Here is a 19,212-nt window from a genome sequence, read left to right as displayed (position 1 = left end):
CCCTTGCAGATGGGTAAGTGGGCCCAGGACTGGGGGTGGTGGGCGGCGCATCAGGCCCTGTTTGTTCAGCAGGTAGTGTTTAAACCCTCATCAGGAGCCTTGCTGGTAATGGATGGCTGTGGTCCTCAGCTTTCTTGGCTCCAGCAGCACGTGGAAGGATCACATTACCCCTCGCCACCTTCCCCTCTCGCGCCACTCACCAGAGCGAGGGACTCCGATTAACATTTTAAGAAAACGGCGCTGGGGTTTTGGGGCACGGACCTGTGGCCTGAGTTGCAGCCCACCAACCACTGGCTTTATTGGAAGCAGAGCTAAGTGTTTGTTTTCATTGTGTTGTTGGAAAAGAGAGACGGGGCTGCCTTCGTGCACCTTCAAGTGGGGCCTCTGAGATGCGTGCGGAAGAGAGATTGCCCTCCCCACACAACGGAATGGCAAAGACGCCAAGTCGTCACAGCTTCAGGACCTTGGAAAACTAAGCCCTCGTTCTTTTTTCTTTCTTTAACATAACATTCTTAAATCTAACAATCCCCTCGAGAGCTCTGTAGGAAGGAACTGGGTTTAAACTAAGGTGAAATAGCAGCCAACAGAAAATGCCCACTTTGAACAGCTTGAGATAAAAAAAAAGTGCTAAATTATTAACTAGACGATGTAACATTTTATCTAATGCTGCAACGGGTAATGCTAGAAGAACATGAACTTTGCCCTTTTAAAGCGTATGCAGTTTAACCCTTCAGAGGGAAGAATTCCAACGTTAACTCTTAAACATCACAATAGATAATATACACTCATACTGATTCTATTGCTGTATAATAGAAACAACAGATGGATATGATCAAAAAATGTTCAACAAATTAGCATATAACTCAAACATGACGTTCTGAAATGATAATCTACTGTAAATGAGAGAAGGGATAAGTTGAAACAGAAGTCCACGTACTGCCTCTTATTGTCCATGGTTTAGATCAGTGTTTCCTAACCTTTTTTGGTTACTGTACCCCAAATCACATTTTGATCTGACTGGAGAATCCACAAAGTACCCCCTCGTGCATTTTACCAGTAGGCCAATGGTCTTTTCAGTCTTCCCCACGTACCCCCTGTGGATAGCCCAAGTACCCCGAGGGGTATACTGTGCATTCAAAGTATTCAGACCCCTTGACTTTTTCCACATTTTGTTACGTTACACCCTTATTCTAAAATGGATTACATTTTTTTTTAAATGTCCTCATCAGTCTACACACAATACCCCATAATGACAAAGCGAAAACAGTTTTATAGATTTTTTGGGGATGGCAAATTTATTAAAAATGAAAAACCTATCTTATTCACAAGTATTCAGGCCCTTTGCTATGACACTCGAAATTGAGCTCCGGTGCATCCATGAGGTTGAAGGAATTATCCGTAGAGCTCAGAGACAGGGTGGTATCGAGGTACAGATCTGGGGAAGGCTACAACAAAAATTCTGCAGCTTTGAAGGTCCCCAAGAACACAGTGGCCTCCATCATTCTTAAATGGAAGAAGTTTGGAACCACCAAGACAGAGCTGGCCACAGTAAAAGGCATTGTGTGTTGGGGTATTGTGGGGTATTGTGTGTAAATTGAAGGGGGAACACGATTTAATCCATGTTAGAATAAGGCTGTAACGTAACAAAATGTGGGAAGAGTCAAGGGGTCTGAATACTTTCTGAAAGCACTACATACCCCAGGTTGGGAACCACTGTGTTAGATTACCTCACATGAAATGGAGGAGGATCTCTTTGTAGTTACAGTTCTGTCCACATCTCATCCATTACTTTTTGAGTCCATTGCATCTGATATAATTTAGCCACAGTCAGCTAATCCAAAGATTGAGATTATATCCCCATGGTGTTTCAAATGTTCTGACATTGTTTCTTTCAGTCAAGAGTTTTTTTTTTAATGTCAGCTGTTCATATCCTAGGACAGTTTTGAGTGTTCTAATGCCAGTCACATATAATTATGTCAGTGAAGTCTCTTGCTGAGGACCCATGTTTGTCTGGCTGTTCCTCTAATGGAGCCTGTCCATGACCTGCAGCACGTCGTCCAGGATGGAGGGGCCCAGGTCCAGGCTGAAGGAGAAGCTGTTGTCCACCTCATCCAGCTGCAGTGTGTCCTCATGGCAGGTCTGAGTGGAATCTCCATCCCTGCCAGAGCTCAGACTGCCTTGGCCAGGACTGTAGCTACTGACCATGACCCCGTGGCTGGGGCTAACACTGGCCTCGATCGACCCCTCGCCCTCCTCACTGTCCAGCATGGGCAAGGAGCTGTACTCCTTCTTCCTCTCGGAGGCGCTGTGGCTCAAGTGGGCCCTGGTCCACTCTGGGATCTTTAGGGCCTCGGCCTCACCCAGGTTAAGTCGTGGGGGTTTAGGTGGAGGGTAGCAGGCCAGGAAGAGGTTATGTTCGCTCTGAGAGCTGTGCAGTATCAGGCTGTGGCCCCCCTTCAGAAAGGACAGGTCCCCAAAGCTGTCACTGCTGGCATTGTTCCCGATGTGGGCAACGTGGCAGAAGTCGGCCAATGGGAGGCTGATCATGTTGACAGAGAGCACCTCCCTGCGCTTCTGGGTCCTAGACCAGCGGGCCGAGGCTGGCTTACGGCACAGAGACGTCTTCAGTGGCATCTTACCTGGTCCTGTTGATGTCCTTTGGTTCACTTCTGAGATTAAGCCTAAATGCAGTCTACCATCTTAGAAAAAATGCTCTGTTTTGGAAAAGATAAGAAAAAAAGATAAACAAAATCATTTATTTAAATAATTTCACTTTGAGGTTAGGTTCATGTCAGATCAAGTGGTTTCCCATCAAGAACATATCATATATCTCTGATCTAAATGTCCAGGTTTACTTTCATCATTCTGCAGCATACAGGATGTGTACTATTTGTTTCCCTCTGCTTTCCAACAACGGATGTAACCTTTGGATTATGTCAAGTTTGATGTGAAAAGGCAGCAGCTATTATTTAGAGAATGCACCTGCTCTGCTTGGTTTTGTATTAATACAATTCTTCAACATTTGGCTCCTGGGAAATAGTCCAACATGTGCTTTGAAGTGTTTGATTTTAAATGTTTACTTTTCAAATCCAGTTTATTCCCATAAATGCAGGTGTGGTCTGCTGAATGCACTAAAGGAATGTCTTAGCCTGATTCTGACTTTCAGTAACTGTGCACCAAATATGCACATTTTAGAGCAGACCCAACATCCTGTATAGAACTCGCCAGCTTGTAGTCCTAAGAAACGGAAATGAGTTAGCCATGGCTCGTTGGTCAAAGCCTATGTGGAAATTAATGTGTTTTTTTTCCCGTAGAGTTTTTGGATAAACGTCCAAATTAAGGTCTGAGGTTAGCACAGGCTTAGGAGATCTGATACGTTTTGTTCTATGAGATAATATCATTCAGTTAACACCACCTTTATGAATTATTAACCTTTTAAAGTGTTTTGTGTGAAGAGGCGACTCCGGGATGCTGGCCTTCTAGGCAGAGTTGCAAAGAAAAGGCCATATCTCAGACTGGCCAATAAAAATAATAGATTAAGATGGGCAAAGGAACACAGACACTGGACAGAGGAACTCTGCCTAGAAGGCCAGCATCCCGGAGTCGCCTCTTCACTGTTGACGTTGAGACTGGTGTTTTGCGGGTACTATTTAATGACGCTGCAAGTTGAGGACTTGTGAGGCGACACTCTAAACACTCTAATGTACTTGTCCTCTTGCTCAGTTGTGCACCAGGGCCTCCCACTCCTCTTCTATTCTGGTTAGAGCCAGTTTGCGCTGTTCTGTAAAGGGAGTAGTACACAGCGTTGTACGACATCTTCAGTTTCTTGGCAATTTCTCGCATGGAATAGCCTTCAGGCAACCACAACTACAGGCTTCACTCTTACTTTTAATCAAGAGTTATTTTACGAATGGGGTGGAATTTGCTACATGTTGAGACAAAACCCAGATTCTTTCAGACACAGTATGCAAATTCATCTTGTTTTATTTGTCTTTAACTATGGATCTGTTGAGCTGGTTTACTGGTCACAGACAGTTAGTCAGCCTTTCCTGTTTAACATGCTGGATCCAGAAGAGATCACATTCCACAACTCTTATTTGAGAGAGATGTGGCAATACCTGACATGATTTGTTATGATGTAGAATTTAACTGGAATATGACTTTCATATACTGTAACTGGTGTCAAACTGGTGTTGGTTTTGGTCATTTAGAAGTTAATCTGTACCGTTTCAATCTCAGTTAGCTGTAAATGTTGAGCCTTGAACAGCTACCACCCATTTAGAAAGCAAGGGCATAAAACCTTTTACATAAGACAACTGAACACACTGAGGAAAGTGTGGCTCTGAAAAGATTTTGTCCATTATAGTCCATGTAAGCTCTAGGCCCAAAGCGCAAAATAAAATGCTCCTTATTCTAATCTAGTTGAGTATGGTTCCAGTAACTTAGTCATTTTATTGAGTAACACAGAATGCAGTTCATCATCTCTGGCTTGTCAAATGGACAATCTCAGTGGTCTCTGTGATTTTACGGGCTCATAACAGCTTTGCCCAGATAATATCTGTGTTCGTGACTTGAAACACTCACTCTGTAAATTTGTAAGGCACTACAGCAAACATGTTTTGTTGGCCCATAAAGGTTTTACTGGCACTTTAGTAGCAGCGGGAGATGGGGAGAGTGTGGACACAACAGCATTCCTTTCCAAACATGTCAGTTGGACGAGGGCGTGTTAGAATTGTAGCGGTCAGGATCACACTAAGGAAACACTTATCTTCCAAGTCCAAATTAAAGAAGTAAAATCTGCTTTGTCAAGACCATTTACAGTTACTAAATAATCTTCCTCGTCAAACTGTCTTTAGCCGAACACGTTTGATGGAGACTGTCAAATGAGTTGGCCACCTGTCAAAATGGAAATGCCTAAAGTATATTCTCAAGAGCAGGTGTTGGTTAAGTCTCTTAAAACTAATACTTTTGATAGGTTGATCGATAGAGTTTGTAACAACATGTATGATAGATCTGTTAGCTCTTACCTGTACTGCTGTGTACACAGGGCATCTGTATCCCACACCCACACGTCTGTCTCTATCAGGAAGCCAGGCTAGGGCTGATACCTGTAGACCGTGACACTGTTTCTCCTGACATGATGGGGCTTGTTCAACTGCAGCGGGAGAAGCACAGTGAACAACCTTGAGAGAGCAAACTGGTGCCACTTCCCCAGAATATTCTCTAAATCCCGGATTTAACAGCCTAGCCACTCTTGTCTCTTACCTGAGTCTTATAATCCTTATCAGTAGAGACCCTGTCAGGTTTGTTGGTTGAGAAAGTGTCCTCTGTAAGTAACCCAGGTGAGGTGAGTGTAGAAGAGGGTTAAGACAGGCAGGTGGGGTTTTGTGTTTTTTCTCCCTACCTAACGGCAGAGAGAGTGTTTGCCCTCTGGTGATGTAACTCTTCCTGCTGTGTGAGTCTGAATCATGGGCGTAAATCCCGCTGGCTGCACCCACTACCTGAGGGAGAGGGCAGAACAGGAGCTGTCGGAGTCCCCACTGATTTACTGCTTGTAACACGGATGGAATTGAACTAGGGAAAGAGCACAGCACATTCCTCACACAGACAGGGCCACAGTGACGTGTGTGTGTGTGTGTGTGTGTGTGTGTGTGTGTGTGTGTGTGTGTGTGAGATAGAGGGGGGTTACTCACACTCCGATGGGGTTAACCGATCACTAATCTCCATGGCATTGTCTCTACTCTACTGATTTCCTGTGCTCTGTTAGCTTGTGTAAAGCCCCGGGGCCAACGTAGGCCATTCTGGCTGAGTGGAGGCCAATAGGCAGTGATATCGGAGGAAGCCACTGACTAGCATACAGATATCTATGTGTAGAATGGCTGAGTTGCACAAGATAACTTGTTGCAGTTCCAATTCTCATGCCTCCAGCTGCATGCTTGTTTTTGTTATTGGAATGTTGTAGGAATACTGTAGTCATAGTAGAATATGAATTGGCTTCTCAGTATTGCTAGCCTCCAGTCAATGCCACTATAGGCCCAAATGTAAATGTCTTGTAGTGTCTGTGTGTATTTTTGGCCTCCTTAGAAGTCTACTGTAGTGTTCTGTAATTTAACCATTAGGCTTATTGATAATCACTGTTTGTATGCTGTGTGTTTATGCTATTGACAGACTTACTTTTCCCTTCAGAGATAAAGCTTTAGCAGTGGCCAGAGGCCTACGTCCCACTCTGCTCAGCTTCTACTCTGCTCCAGGGTCTCTGAGATGAAACATCCTGTAAAACAACACATTTCACTGCACGTATCCAGTGTATGTGACAAAAATAATTATATATAGATAGATGGATATATACAGTGCCTTCGGAAAGTATTCACACCCCTTGACTTTTTCCACATTTTGTTACGTTATAGCCTTATTCTAAAATGGATAAAACAAACAAACAAATCCTCAGCAATCTACACACAATACCCCATAATGACAAAGCGAAAACTGTCCAACTCATCCCAAACCATTTCAATTGGGTTGAGTTTGTGTGATTGTGGAGGCCAGGTCATCTGATGCAGCACCATCACTCTCCTTTTTGGTCAAATAGCACTTACCCAGCCTGGAGGTGTTGGGTCATTGGCCTGTTGAAAAACAAATGATAGCGCAAACCAGATGGGATGGCGTATCGCTGCAGAATGCTGTGGTAGCCATGCTGGTTAAGTGTGCCTTGAATTCTAAATAAATCACTGACAGTGTCACCAGCAAAGAACCCCGACACCATCACACCTCCTCCATGCTTCACGGTGGGAACCACACATGCGGAGATCATCCGTTCATCCTACTCTGCATCTCATAAAGACACGGTGGTTGGAACCAAAAATCTCAAATTTGGACTCATGAGACCAAAGGACAGATTTCCACCGTTCTAATGTCCATTGCTAGTGTGTGTTGGTCCAAGCAAGTCTCTTCTTCTTATTGGTGTCCTTTAATAGTGGTTTCTTTGCAGCAATTCGACCATGAAGGCCTGATTTCACGCAGTCTCCTCTGAACAGTTGATGTTGAGATGTGTCTGTTACTTGAACTCTGAAGCATTTATTTGGGCTGCAATCTGAGGCTGGTAACTCTAATGAACGTATCCTCTGCAGCAGAGGTAACTCTGGGTATTCCTTTCCTGTGGCGGTCCTCATGAGAGCCTGTTTCATCATAGCACTTGATGGTTTTTGTGACTGCACGCACTTGAAGAAACTTTCAAAGTTCTTGACATTTTCTTGGTTGACTGACCTTCATGTCTTAAAGTAATGATGGACTGTTGTTTCTCTTTGCTTATTTGAGCTGTTCTTGCCATAATATGGACTTGGTCTTTTACCAAATAGGGCTATCTTCTGTATACCACCCCTACCTTGTCACAACACAACTGATAGGCTCAAACGCATTAAGAAGGAAATAAATTCCACAAATTAACTTTTAAGAAGGCACATCTGTTAATTGAAATGCATTCCAGGTGACTACCTCATGAAGCTGGTCGAGAGAATGGCAATAATGTGCAAAGCTGTCATCAAGGCAAAGGATGGCTACTTTGAAGAATCTCAAATATAAAATATATTTTCATTTGTTTAATACTTTATTGGTTACTACATGATTCCATATGTGCTATTTCATAGTTTTGATGTCTTCTCTATTATTCTACAATGTAGAAAATAGTCAAAGGAAGAAAAACCCTTGAATGATTATGTGTGTCCAAACTTTTGACTCGTACTGTATATACTGAATTTGGTCTCTAAGATTACTTTACTGATCAGATCTTTTAAAATGGCTCCAATAAACAAATTCCTGCCACCCTTCCTTCCCCATTCACTCCCTAACGCCAGAACAGACATTTACATTTACATTTAAGTCATTTAGCAGACGCTCTTATCCAGAGCGACTTACAAATTGGTGCATTCACCTTATGATATCCAGTGGACCTTTAACAGATGCAATTACTCACGCAAACGTACTAACTGCCTTATCATAACATTTATCCAAGACTGGAACTGAGCATTTCAATAACTCCCAATTCAGTATTTTTTTTTCTCCACCCCTACCCCATCCACTTTTGTTTTGTTGGGAAGCCATGGTTTCATGCTAGCAGACCGTCAAGGGAGAGGATAGCGTGCTTTATCTGTGGTGATGTGGTCACACAGGGCTAGGGTTGCATAATTCTGGGAACTTTCAATAAATTCCCTGGGGTTCCAGGAAACCTGGTTGGAGGTTTACAGATTTTCTGCTTGTTCCCTCCTGATTCTGGGATCCCCCAACCAAGATTTTGTGAATACCTGGGAATTTATTGAAAGTTACAGGAATTTTGCAACCCTACACAGAGCTCACCATTAGACCAGGGGTTTGAGGTGTGTTTATTCTCATGTTTGTGTTAGTACATTGTCCAGACTGGGGTGATTACATTGTCCCTTGACCCTGACCATAAGAGCAGCATGGGTGTCTGACTGCCTTCTTCTCCATCTCTCCCTTCTCAGAGCAGTGTTGGTACTGTGGTCTTTCTGGGACGACTATGTTCTCCCTCAAACCTAGGATGCTGCTTGTTTTTGTAATAGGAAAAAGTGCTTACAGATACTGCTTTGACTGGCTCTATAAAGCCAAATTGAGGCTTTTGTGGATATTCATTTGGGCCTTTTGTTGTGTGTTCTTGTCTTGTGAAACACAGACAGAGCAGTGTTTCACTGTGTTAAGATGTTTCCTCTCACATGGAATACACAGCAGTCCGGTTGTGGCCCTGATAGTGTATGATGAAGATCTGTACAGGATTGAAACAATGGATGCAAACCAGTGAAATCCATCACTAGACGGTGAGAGAGCCTGTGTCGTAACTGTCGCTCTACAATGATGAGTGAGTCAGATAGACAGTGATGAGCTTTGTGGCAGAGCTCCAACTGAAACTCACCTGACTGAATGGATAGACCTCTGTCCCTCAGGATAGGCAGTTTAGTTGCATCTGAAGAAGTTTAATTGTGTAACATGACAAAGTTCTCTTGTCTTCATGTATAGTTGTGGACCAAATTCCAGGGGTGGTCTTATACCATCCCATACATTTTACCTAGGCAATCTTAACAGATAAGTGATGTGAATTACATCATGTCCTCTAATAAAACAGTCTGTGTTCCATTTCAAATCCTTGTGTATTGTTATGATTGGAACACACACTGACTTCTTCCCCACTGTGAGATTTGTAGAAGTAATGCTTCATTGCCGTGTTTGCAGACTAGCAGACCAGACGTGTGCGTGTGCGCGTGCGTGCGTGCTGTTCTCCGTGGGAGGTCAGGGAAGTCTGAGAATGTTTACCTGCTTGTGTCTCCTGGCACTGAATTATTTGTAATTATGAAATGAAGGGTTTGATATTTAGGGTTCTTTGAACGTCTGGGCTCGGAAGTCAACAGTTTGTGGACTGCTGCATTCCAGTTGCTGTTTGTTCAGCACATTAAGCAGATAAGGAACCATAACACATGCTCAAAGCAGCAGTACAGACCTCTCATCAGGCGGCACACCAGACACACACAAACCACCAGCTTGTTCAGACTCACGCACACACACAGTAGAAATGTTTTATGTGTATTTGTACTTTAACCTTCGTTTCACTTAATTTTTTTGTCATGTCTCTTTTGGGATATTGAGGGTTTCAATTCTACATTCTTGCTGGTCCAGTGGCCCCAGTGTTTTAAAATCAAATCTGTTGCAATCAGAGGGCTTTTCCTGGAAGGCCCTGATGTGAAAGACATAATTCTGGTATTACAAAGATGGATTGTTGGATATTACATAGCTGAACAGCCCTCTCCCCCATCTCTCTGTCATAGAAACCCCCAACACATCCATCATACAGGGAAATGCCAGAGCACAGGGAGTTCACGTCTCAACTTCCATTTCTCTTTCATTTTGTTTATTTCCTTTACGGGTTTCCAAATGCACCCTCTCTATCCAGCAGGCTCAAATCCAGCCCTATACAGCCCCCCCCCCCCCCCCCCCCCCCCCAGAATCCAGTGCTGACTAGCTCTTCCTTCACATTTTACACTACTCACGGACCAGAGCTTTCACCTAGACACCAGTACCTCTTCATGTAGCTTACGACCACCTGTACACAGCTTACTCAGTCAGTTGTCACATGCTGCTAGAGTAGGTTTTAGTAGTTATTGCGTGGTTTGGCCCTGTCAAAGCTGTTAAACCTCATTCAGAGAAGTTAGGGACCTATTACATAAATACAGTATGTTCCTGTTTCTATAGGTTAGCTTTCCTTCTCAGGGAAAAGGGGCCTTTGCCTGTGAATGGCATCCATAAACCAGGTGTTCAGGACTAATTCTGGAAATTACTGAACAACACAGGAAGTAGACTTGGAGCCTATTTCAATAGCTGTTATTGCAGTATTATGAGTTAGTGTTTATTCCATCATTACAAAGATTCTGTCTGTAGACCAGGATCCTTTTGGTTCGTTTTGTCTGTCCTCAAAAAAATTATTGATCTTCTCCCATTTATAAAGCCTGAATTTACTCTTGTGAGGAATCTTAGTTTGGCTGTGGCATATGCGATCCTCCTGCCCAGTTTGTTTGAGTTAGCGGGAGCGTCTGGGCATACACTCGCACATATCACACACACCCCTAATGATCTCTAAATAAGTGTTTGGCTCCTATAAATCACCGGCTCCATAACCCACTGACACACGCACACACATGCACACACACTGCAGAGAAATGGCCCCTTGATTAGTTTCAACAGACTGCAGTACCATCTGTATTATTGTACCCTTTTTTTCTCTGTCTTAAAAAAAATAAAAAATCCACATCTAGACCTAGCAGTAATTTACCTGGACAACCACTATGGTTTGGTAGAAGTGCCGTAGTCTATAGGAGGAGCTGTTGTAAAGAAGATAGGTTTAAACGCTACGTGTGCACTATTTGTCTCAGACACCTTGGAGCAGACACCGTGCAGACCAGCTCCGTCTCAGGTTCATGACACATAATAGGCCTTCTTGACATCATCAGGTCCTCATAGCCCCCGGGAGACATACTTCTGTCATGAGCTGGGGAGAGAGCGATTTTATGAGGGGGAGCTGGAAGTCTCTCTCTCTCTCTCTCTTATCACCCCCATGCTAGCTGTGCATTGGCCATCTGACTGGGGATGTAGATAAAGGGCCTCATTGCCAAAATCTTGAACTATCCCTTTAAGGAAGGAATACAGTCCTTGTATGATCATTTGCCAGATCAGATACCACTTTTCAACAAAAGTGAGAGAACTGTGTGTAACTCAAGACACACACACACACAGTGACAGGTGGGGCTAATGTAGAGCAGATCTCCTGATCCCATCTGTCTGTGGGGGGAAATACTGTGCCTGGCCACCTGTAGCATAGCCTGCCGTCTCCTGTGGAGCACCCTGACTCACCGCCCTGCCTGGCGTATGGTGATGATGTTACGGCTGGCCTGGTGTCAGGTTGTAGCATGCTGTTGGGAGGCCCCGGGCCGTGAGTGATATCAGTGCTGTTAGTCAGCCCTGAGCGAGCGAACATGGAATGGAGCAGTGTGTGTGTGTATGTTTATGTCATCCTGCCTCTGTGCTGGCCTGGTCCTCTTTGTTGTGGGCCCCATTGTTTATCTTATGTGGTTTCCCTAGTCTCTCTCCAGCCCCTGGTGTGTTTATGGAGCAACACACACACACACAAACACACCTCCCCAAGTGTTTAGTTAGTCAGGGATGCACAGGCTAAGCGCGTACGTTGAGTGTGAGCCCACCAGACAAGGAAACGGCTCTCAGCTAGGGAGAACTGTGTCACTCTCCTTAGACCTCTGTTTGTGTTCAGAGCTCACTCCTACATGGGAAGTGAACCAATAGAATCTCTATTGACCTTACATGGGAAATAAATAGAGACATACAGTATCACTGTCCATATAAGCATTTCAGAGAATGGCCAGTAGAGGTCTGTGTGGAGTGAAGGTGTATGGTGGGTGGAAGGGGGGGACTGCATTCCCTCCGGCCCACAGTTACACCCTTTGTTTTATTTAATTGAAGATGCAACAGTTGTTTATTTACTAAAGTGAGCTTGCGTGATATTTCATGGTTACATCTTAGACAAGGACTTGATCTCACATTACTGGAATGATAATCACAGCTGTCTATCCAACAGCATGGAGAGGGAGCCTGCCTCCCCACGCCATCCCTCTTTTTTTCTCCTCCTCTCTTCCTTCCCCTCTCTCTCGTACACATGGGTGGATGCTGGAGTCCCAGTGATCTCTTCCAGATGGTTTACCTCACCGAGCCACTCTCTAACCCTCCGTCATTCTCTTCACTTTCTCTCTCTCCCCCTTTCTCTTCTGTGACCCACTCTGTCTCTCACACACTCACTTCTCTCCGCTCACTGTCTTGTTAGGGAGACACTTCCTTGGCACAGCAGACTTCCTCCATCTAATCCTATAAAACAGGTTTATTCTGTGGACACTCCGCCTCCCCCCTCCATTCAGGATTAGGGGCAGTGTGTGTGTCTGACTGACTGTGTGTGCACATGTATCAAATTGTATTTGTCACATCCGCCAAACACCACTGGTAAGCGTGTGTCTTTGCATACTTGTGTGTGTGTCAGCCCCTAGTGCTTACCATGCAGCCTAGTGCTTACCGTGCAGCCTAGTGCTTATCGTGCAGCCTAGTGCTTACTGTGTGTCTCTGTCTGTCTGTCTGTCTGTCTGTGAGAGACTGATCAACAACTACAGGAAGCATTTGGTTGGAGTCATTGCAGCTAAAGGTGGCACAACCAGTTATTGAGTGTAAGGGGACAAATACTTTTTTCACACAGGGGAACTGGATGTTGCATAATTTATTAAATAAATAAAATAAGTATCTTTTTGGGGGTAAACTCAGGTTTTGGTTGAAGATCTGATAACATTCAGTATCAAAAATAGAGATCAGAGAGGGGTCAAACTTTTTGGCACTGTATGCCTGTCCTCTCCTCCCTTCCCCTTACCTGTCCTCTCCTCCCTTCCCTCACCTCTCCTCTCTTCCCCCCACCCGTCCTGTCCTGTCCTCCCTCTCTTCCCCTCACCTGTCCTCTCCTCCCTTCCCCTCACCCATCCTGTCCTCCCCTCACCTGTCCTGTCCTCTCCTCCCTTCCCCTCACCTGTCCTCTCCTCCCTTCCCCTCCTCCCTTACCCCACCTGTCCTCTCCTCCCTTACCCTCACCTGTCCTCTCCTCCCTTCCCCTCCTCCCTTACCCCACCTGTCCTCTCCTCCCTTACCCTCACCTGTCCTCCTCCCTTACCATCACCTGTCCTCTCCTCCCTTACCCTCACCTGTCCTCTCCTCCCTTACCCTCACCTGTCCTCTCCTCCCTTACCCTCACCCGTCCTCTCCTCCCTTACCCTCACCCGTCCTGTCCACTCCTCCTTTCCCTTCACCTGTCCTCTCCTCCCTTCCCCTCACCTCTCCTCTCCTCCCCCTCACCCGTCCTCTCCTCTCTCTGGTCCTGTCCTGAAAAAAACAGACAGCAGTGACGGACAGTTATCATTTGGTCCATGCGCTGTTGCACACTTATGTCACATGTAGAGCTTGTTTTTGTATTTGCACTGTGTTATCCCATTATTAATGCAATGGCTTAGCATGGTTTGCTTCTTCATATGGACCGTTTTACACTGGTAACTAAGGTAAAGGTGGTGAAATGACTATGGTAAAAATCACAGGTTGTAAATGCTTTGTACCTGTCCTTTGTCTGCCTGCCTGTCCCTGTTGGTCTGACTGTTTGTCTACCCCTACAGGGCGCCCTGAGCAGTGAACGGGACTATGAAAGCGTGGTGCTGATGAATATGAGACAGGCATCAGAGAGACAGAGACTCATAGAGGAGATGCAGAGAGAGGACGAGGAGGATGCAGCATAGTACCAGCCCAGATCCAGTCTGACCCAGGCCAGGATTCAATCCAAGGTGTGTTTTCTGTAAGCGTGCGGTGCTTGACATTTGAAGGTAATTTCCGTTTGAGCTGACATCTGCACCCTATACCGTGAATGCGATCTCTGCGCTTCAATGTGCCTTTGAATGAATCCTGGCCCCAGACCGTCAGGCTCTTCCCAGCCACAACCCAACTACACTTTGCTATACACCTGATGCTTTAGTTTCATAAAGCACATCATCTGTGTTAAATAAAAAACAATTTTCTGTTGAATAAACATATTTTTTCAAAGAACGGGTTTCTGGTTTGTCATTTACTGAATTACTACCAGCTACTATTGTAATGTAAACTCAACCAGTGTACTTTTTCATCCAAACCACTTGTAAAACGAACAGGGGAACAAGAAGTTTATACTAACAAGGGATGTTATCATAACGTATTGCAAAAGACCCCAAAGAGATGGGCCATCCAACACTACTATACCACATCTAAATGATGCAATCATGTCATTTGCATCTGTCAGTATCACTTTCTCAAACTGTAAAACATTTGTTCATTACCCTATCTTTGCAGCAAAGAGACTGAGTCACTTCCCTTTAATGCAATTTGAAGTTGTCTTCCAACAGTGTAAACCACAGACCATGTGATCAGAGGATGGGTAAATCATGGCTATTACATTTTTAACTGTCAATCAGCCTGGGATGGGAGTGGTAGTACTGTAGGCATGTTTTTAAGGGAATGTTTGTGGGCCCACGTGATGAAAAGGGAATATACTCTAGAGGCCCTTTATTACAGCAGTGGTGGTTATGATGATTGTTTGAGTTTTGTATATCTAAGGCTTTGCATCAAATTACAGAGGCCTCATGTACTGTACAACTTCAAGGCTGTAACTTGATCTGAAGACTTTAGTACCACCCTGCACTGAACTTTTACATTGTAGTTAGCGTTCAAAATATGCCTATTCTAAGTGCGATTCACCCTTGTCTCCTTTGTCAAATCCTGTTTACTGGTTGTGCTATAATAAATACATCTGTTCCTTGAAAGTATCATGAAGAGATAATCTGATGACTAGTTGGTCATCCCAGTGAAAACAACTTAACTGAAGATCAAATGTACACGTCCCTTAAGTCGTTGGCATTCATGAAAGATATATTCATACAGTATCATGACCGTTCCTCTCTTGCCTGAATGTTGTGGTTTCAGATGAGTTTTCCCAATAGAGGCTGTTAAAGGAGTTGCTCATGGGGGAAGAGGTCTCCTGATGTCACAGCCGAATGCTGGGATGTCTGGTCCACTTCCATTTAGGACCTGACACACTGAGCTAGACTACAGTCACTCTGACGGAGAAACAAACATTTGTAACAGTGTCCTCTCTCCGTGGGACATCCAAAAACAAAATAGATGTATGTTGTCCCTCAGGGGACTATGGTATAATGTAGTCTCTATTCCTGGGGCTGTGTGAAGTTTCCTCCTGTCATCGTGTTATTTTGGAGACTCATAGCCAGCTGGTTGGTCCAACCCAGTGATCCATCTCCCCGGCACTCCCAGCCTGCCGCAGCTCTCTTACACAACGGCCAGCTGTGGTGTGGTGTGAGCCATCTTCTCCCTACACTTCTCGCCCCACACTCCTACTGCAATATACACTAATCAGATGGTTCTGTTTATGCATTTGGTGGACGGCCTGTCATACCCCTGAGAGAAAAAAGCTGAACATTGAGTCCAAATTACAAGAGGGAATACAATTACAGTTCCAGAAACACATCCTGACCGTGACCTGTGCCAGCGGATTGTGCTGCATGCAAATGAAACGGGAAGACGTGGCGTCCCAACAAAAGCCATCCAATCAACAGGAGAAGCCTCCGGCGGCATCTTCACAGCATCCTCTTCTTCCTCAGATCCTCTGTCCGTGTGGAAGCTGGCAGCTCCTCAGATGCCAGCAGAACCTGGAAGCGACCACAGTTGCGCACGCATGGAGAAATTAGGGGCCTTTTGATATTTGGGTGTAAATTGTGGCCAAGCCACGGCAGCAGGCCTGGCGAAGGCTTAGCCTCAGACAGGCGCTGGCAGCCCAGAGACTAATGAAACCACCCAGTAGCAGCAGAAGTGCTGGCTCACATGGTCTCCACCAGGCATGTCTGCAGCACACTCGTCACACTTACAGGACCCGACTAACTTCCCCCTATGTACTGAGGTCTCACTGGCCCATTTTGAGTCTAAAAACCACCTATATGCTGCAGACATGCCATATTTCCCCTCAACCTGAGGTCGGGAAGGCACAGTTCCAATGGCTTGTTTAGAGCTTCTTTTTTTTAAGAGAGCATGATGCTCATTTGTCCAACAAATGTAATGCTTACCATATTGTACTGACAGATGGCAGACAGGGAGATCAGACTTCCAACCTGTCCTTTTAAGTATACTCTACTTCCTTGAGTTGGGACATGCCACGGAACAAATTACATCAAATCACCTTTATTATAATTTCTTCACATGCATCTAATTATATTACCAATGATATGAAAACTAACATTCTCACTACATCAATAGCTCCCTTTTGCACCAACTTTTGACAGTTTTATCTGTCACTTATTTCTTAGTTATATGTACATATCTACCTCATAACCCTGTACATTGTCTCTGTACTGGTACCCCGTGTATATATCCAAGTTATTATTACTCATTGTGTATTTATTACGTGTTATTTTCTTTCTCTCTGCATTGTTGGGAATGGCCCATATTTAAGCAGTTCACTTAAATCTACATCTGTTTACAGAGCATGTGAGAAAATGGAATAGGATTCAGGGTAGAGGAATATTTGCATGCTAGTAAAAGTAATATTTGCTTGGCCTAAAGGCAATGTAAAACTTTGGAACTGATTCATCATCATACTCTTGACATTCAGATTCAGTTAGTAATGAAGTGAACTACATTCCATACTCATGGAAAATTAATCTTGAGGATTTGGTCATTTGTGCTGTAATCCTCTCTGGAATGTACTTTTCTTGACATCGTCCTATTTCCCTGAAGTCTGTAAACCCATTGCTATGATAGATTATGAACAAGCCACTACACACATTTGGTAGCTGCTCCATCACATTGGAGTGAGTTTGAAAGAGTACAAAAGATTTTGGACAAGTAGTGTCATTATACAAATTCACACATTTGCTAACGGGGCAAATAACGAGCTGGAGAATTGATCATTCAAAATTCAGTAATCTGCACCCATTGCTAAAAAAAATGGAAGACAAAGGACCATTACATCACAAAGAACAGTAGCAAAATGAATGTATAGAATCCATCCTTGATTTGTGATGTAATACGTACAATATAGGTTTTAGCTCTGGCTCCTCATTGGACAGAACACTACCACCACAACCTTGTGGCCCAAGACACACTATCAGTGTCATTGATCCACAGTCAGGTCACTCAGTCTCCTTGTGCATGCACCACACCAGCGTTTGTCCCACGCCTGTCATCGTCACCATGCGGAAGCCAATCTTCTCCAACTTGTCCAACACCAACCGCGGAGGTTCGTCCACGTGGTACTCCGAGCTGCAAGGGGCACAAAGTTTTGTTTTTTCTCAGATGTAAAATGTCAAACTCATTCTGTGAACTCTGTCAGGAATGCGAACACACGCAGGAGAACTCAGCTAAATGAGCCAGGATTGTGTTTATGTGATTATTCCCTGCACACCTTGGTTCATTTCCCAAAAGCACTTGTGGCAGATCCGCAATGACAACACTTCCCTGTTCTGTGTTCGATCAGCTCAGCTTGTCTGCTCCCAAACTACAGAGCAACAGCCTTTGTACCACTACTACACCATTCTTCTGTGGCTCAGAGGTTTGTCATAATCTTGGCTGTAAGGATGGAGACATACAATGAGATATGCTCAACACTCACAAATTGTTCCCCAGCATGGTGGTTTTCCTGGCTCCCAGGTAGTTCATTATTGCTGGGTCAGAGTATACATCTCCTACCATGGTTGGCCCAGTCTCCTGAAAAACAGATATTCAGGTGTGTGCACAAATGCTATACGCAGAGTGTACAAAACATTAACACATTACTAATATTGATACACAATATTAGGAAGGACCTTTCTTGATACACACAGGAAACTGTTGAGTGTGAAAAACCCAGCAGCGTTGCAGTTCTTGACACAAACCTGTGTACCTATTACCATACCCGCTCAAAGTCACTTAAATCTTTTGTCTTGCCCATTCACCCTCTGAATGGCACACACACACAATCCATGTCTCAATATTTAAAAATCATCCTTTAACCTGTCTCCTCCCCTTCATCTACACTGATTGAAGTGGAATTAACAAGTGACATCAATAAGGGATCATAGCTTTCACCTGGATTCACCTGGTCAGTTTGTCATGGAAAGAGTATCTGTTCTTAATGTTTTGTACACTCCGTTGCATTCTTGAAATAAACAAACCCCGAAAATATGCATGCCATGCCATCCACAATCTCGATAACAATTGACCAATTATGCACAGAAATAGGCCTACATACTTTATTTGACTGAGCAGTGAACATGTTTTTAATTTGGTGCACTGTAGAAAAAACGAGACGCGAGTTGCTTTGCACTAGTTCGAATTTGTATCGCTTCCATGTTTGCAAATGTTACAATGTTGCAAACATGGACATAGGTTTCAGCTATGTAATAAGCTACACGTCAAAATCGGCGACATTGTTGCAGAACCTTCCTTTACAAAATCTTTAGTTTCTATAACATTTCGACGCGCGCGTCAACCGCAAGGATGCAGTCTGTATGCTATGACGGGAAGAGGAATACTAACCAGCCGGATCTGAGTACTAACGAGTACATACGGCATCCTGGATCTCAACCGTTTAACGGGTAGTCCCCCGGGAATGGATGATAAGACAGTTACTTAACAGACACGACAGTGCCCTTTCCAAGTTTCACTCGCACTGACAGCTCACAACAGAATGCGGAAACACCCATCGCAATGGACCAATCATAGCTCTCTCAGCAACTTGTCAACAATGCTGGTGCATGCACAGTGCGCGTGCTTGTCCAATATTATAGTAAAAGAAAAAGCTATTCATTTAGGCACACAATATTGCTTATTTTACGCATCAAACTGGAAAGAATGTGAACATGTTTTATATTAAAGGCATATCTGATGTCATATGTATGGCTTTTTTGTCAGACCTATTAAAATCAGGGCCACTCATAAATGTAGCAGCACTATTTGTTTAAAGATTATACACTCCCCTCTATATGTATTTGGACAGTAAAACTAACCTTTTTAATTTGCCTCTATACTCCAGATTTTTTTGTGGATAAAATG

The 19,212-nt window shown here is 44.1% G+C and overlaps 3 protein-coding genes across 3 annotated transcripts in view; 1 reads left to right on the top strand and 2 right to left on the bottom strand.

The window, feature by feature from the left end:
- LOC120060239 (dnaJ homolog subfamily C member 17-like) overlaps positions 1-14,175 on the top strand; it is a 53,526-nt gene extending 39,351 nt beyond the window's left edge. Inside the window, exon 11 of the mRNA XM_039009402.1 lies at positions 13,764-14,175. Coding sequence (XP_038865330.1) covers positions 13,764-13,883 — 120 coding nt within the window. The 3' untranslated portion in view covers positions 13,884-14,175. The remainder of the gene's footprint in view (positions 1-13,763) is intronic.
- Positions 1,442-5,543, bottom strand: LOC120060240 (cdc42 effector protein 3-like). The gene is made up of 3 exons (XM_039009403.1): positions 5,266-5,543; positions 5,028-5,155; positions 1,442-2,714 (listed from the first exon to the last, which is right to left on the bottom strand). The coding sequence occupies exon 3, from the start codon at positions 2,632-2,634 to the stop codon at positions 2,023-2,025; it is 612 nt and encodes a 203-aa protein (XP_038865331.1). The 5' UTR covers positions 2,635-2,714; positions 5,028-5,155; positions 5,266-5,543; the 3' UTR covers positions 1,442-2,022.
- A 2,167-nt stretch (positions 14,176-16,342) lies between the features above and the next one.
- Positions 16,343-18,829, bottom strand: LOC120059852 (GTP cyclohydrolase 1 feedback regulatory protein). The gene is made up of 3 exons (XM_039008902.1): positions 18,697-18,829; positions 17,792-17,886; positions 16,343-17,442 (listed from the first exon to the last, which is right to left on the bottom strand). Exons 1-3 carry the CDS (start codon positions 18,730-18,732, stop codon positions 17,313-17,315), a joined length of 261 nt encoding a protein of 86 aa, XP_038864830.1. The 5' UTR covers positions 18,733-18,829; the 3' UTR covers positions 16,343-17,312.
- Between the last annotated feature and the right edge of the window lie 383 nt (positions 18,830-19,212).

Source organism: Salvelinus namaycush, chromosome 15 (genome assembly GCF_016432855.1).
Source record: "Salvelinus namaycush isolate Seneca chromosome 15, SaNama_1.0, whole genome shotgun sequence".
Taxonomy (NCBI): Eukaryota; Metazoa; Chordata; class Actinopteri; order Salmoniformes; family Salmonidae; genus Salvelinus; species Salvelinus namaycush.
This window is presented reverse-complemented; position numbering and strand designations above follow the sequence as displayed.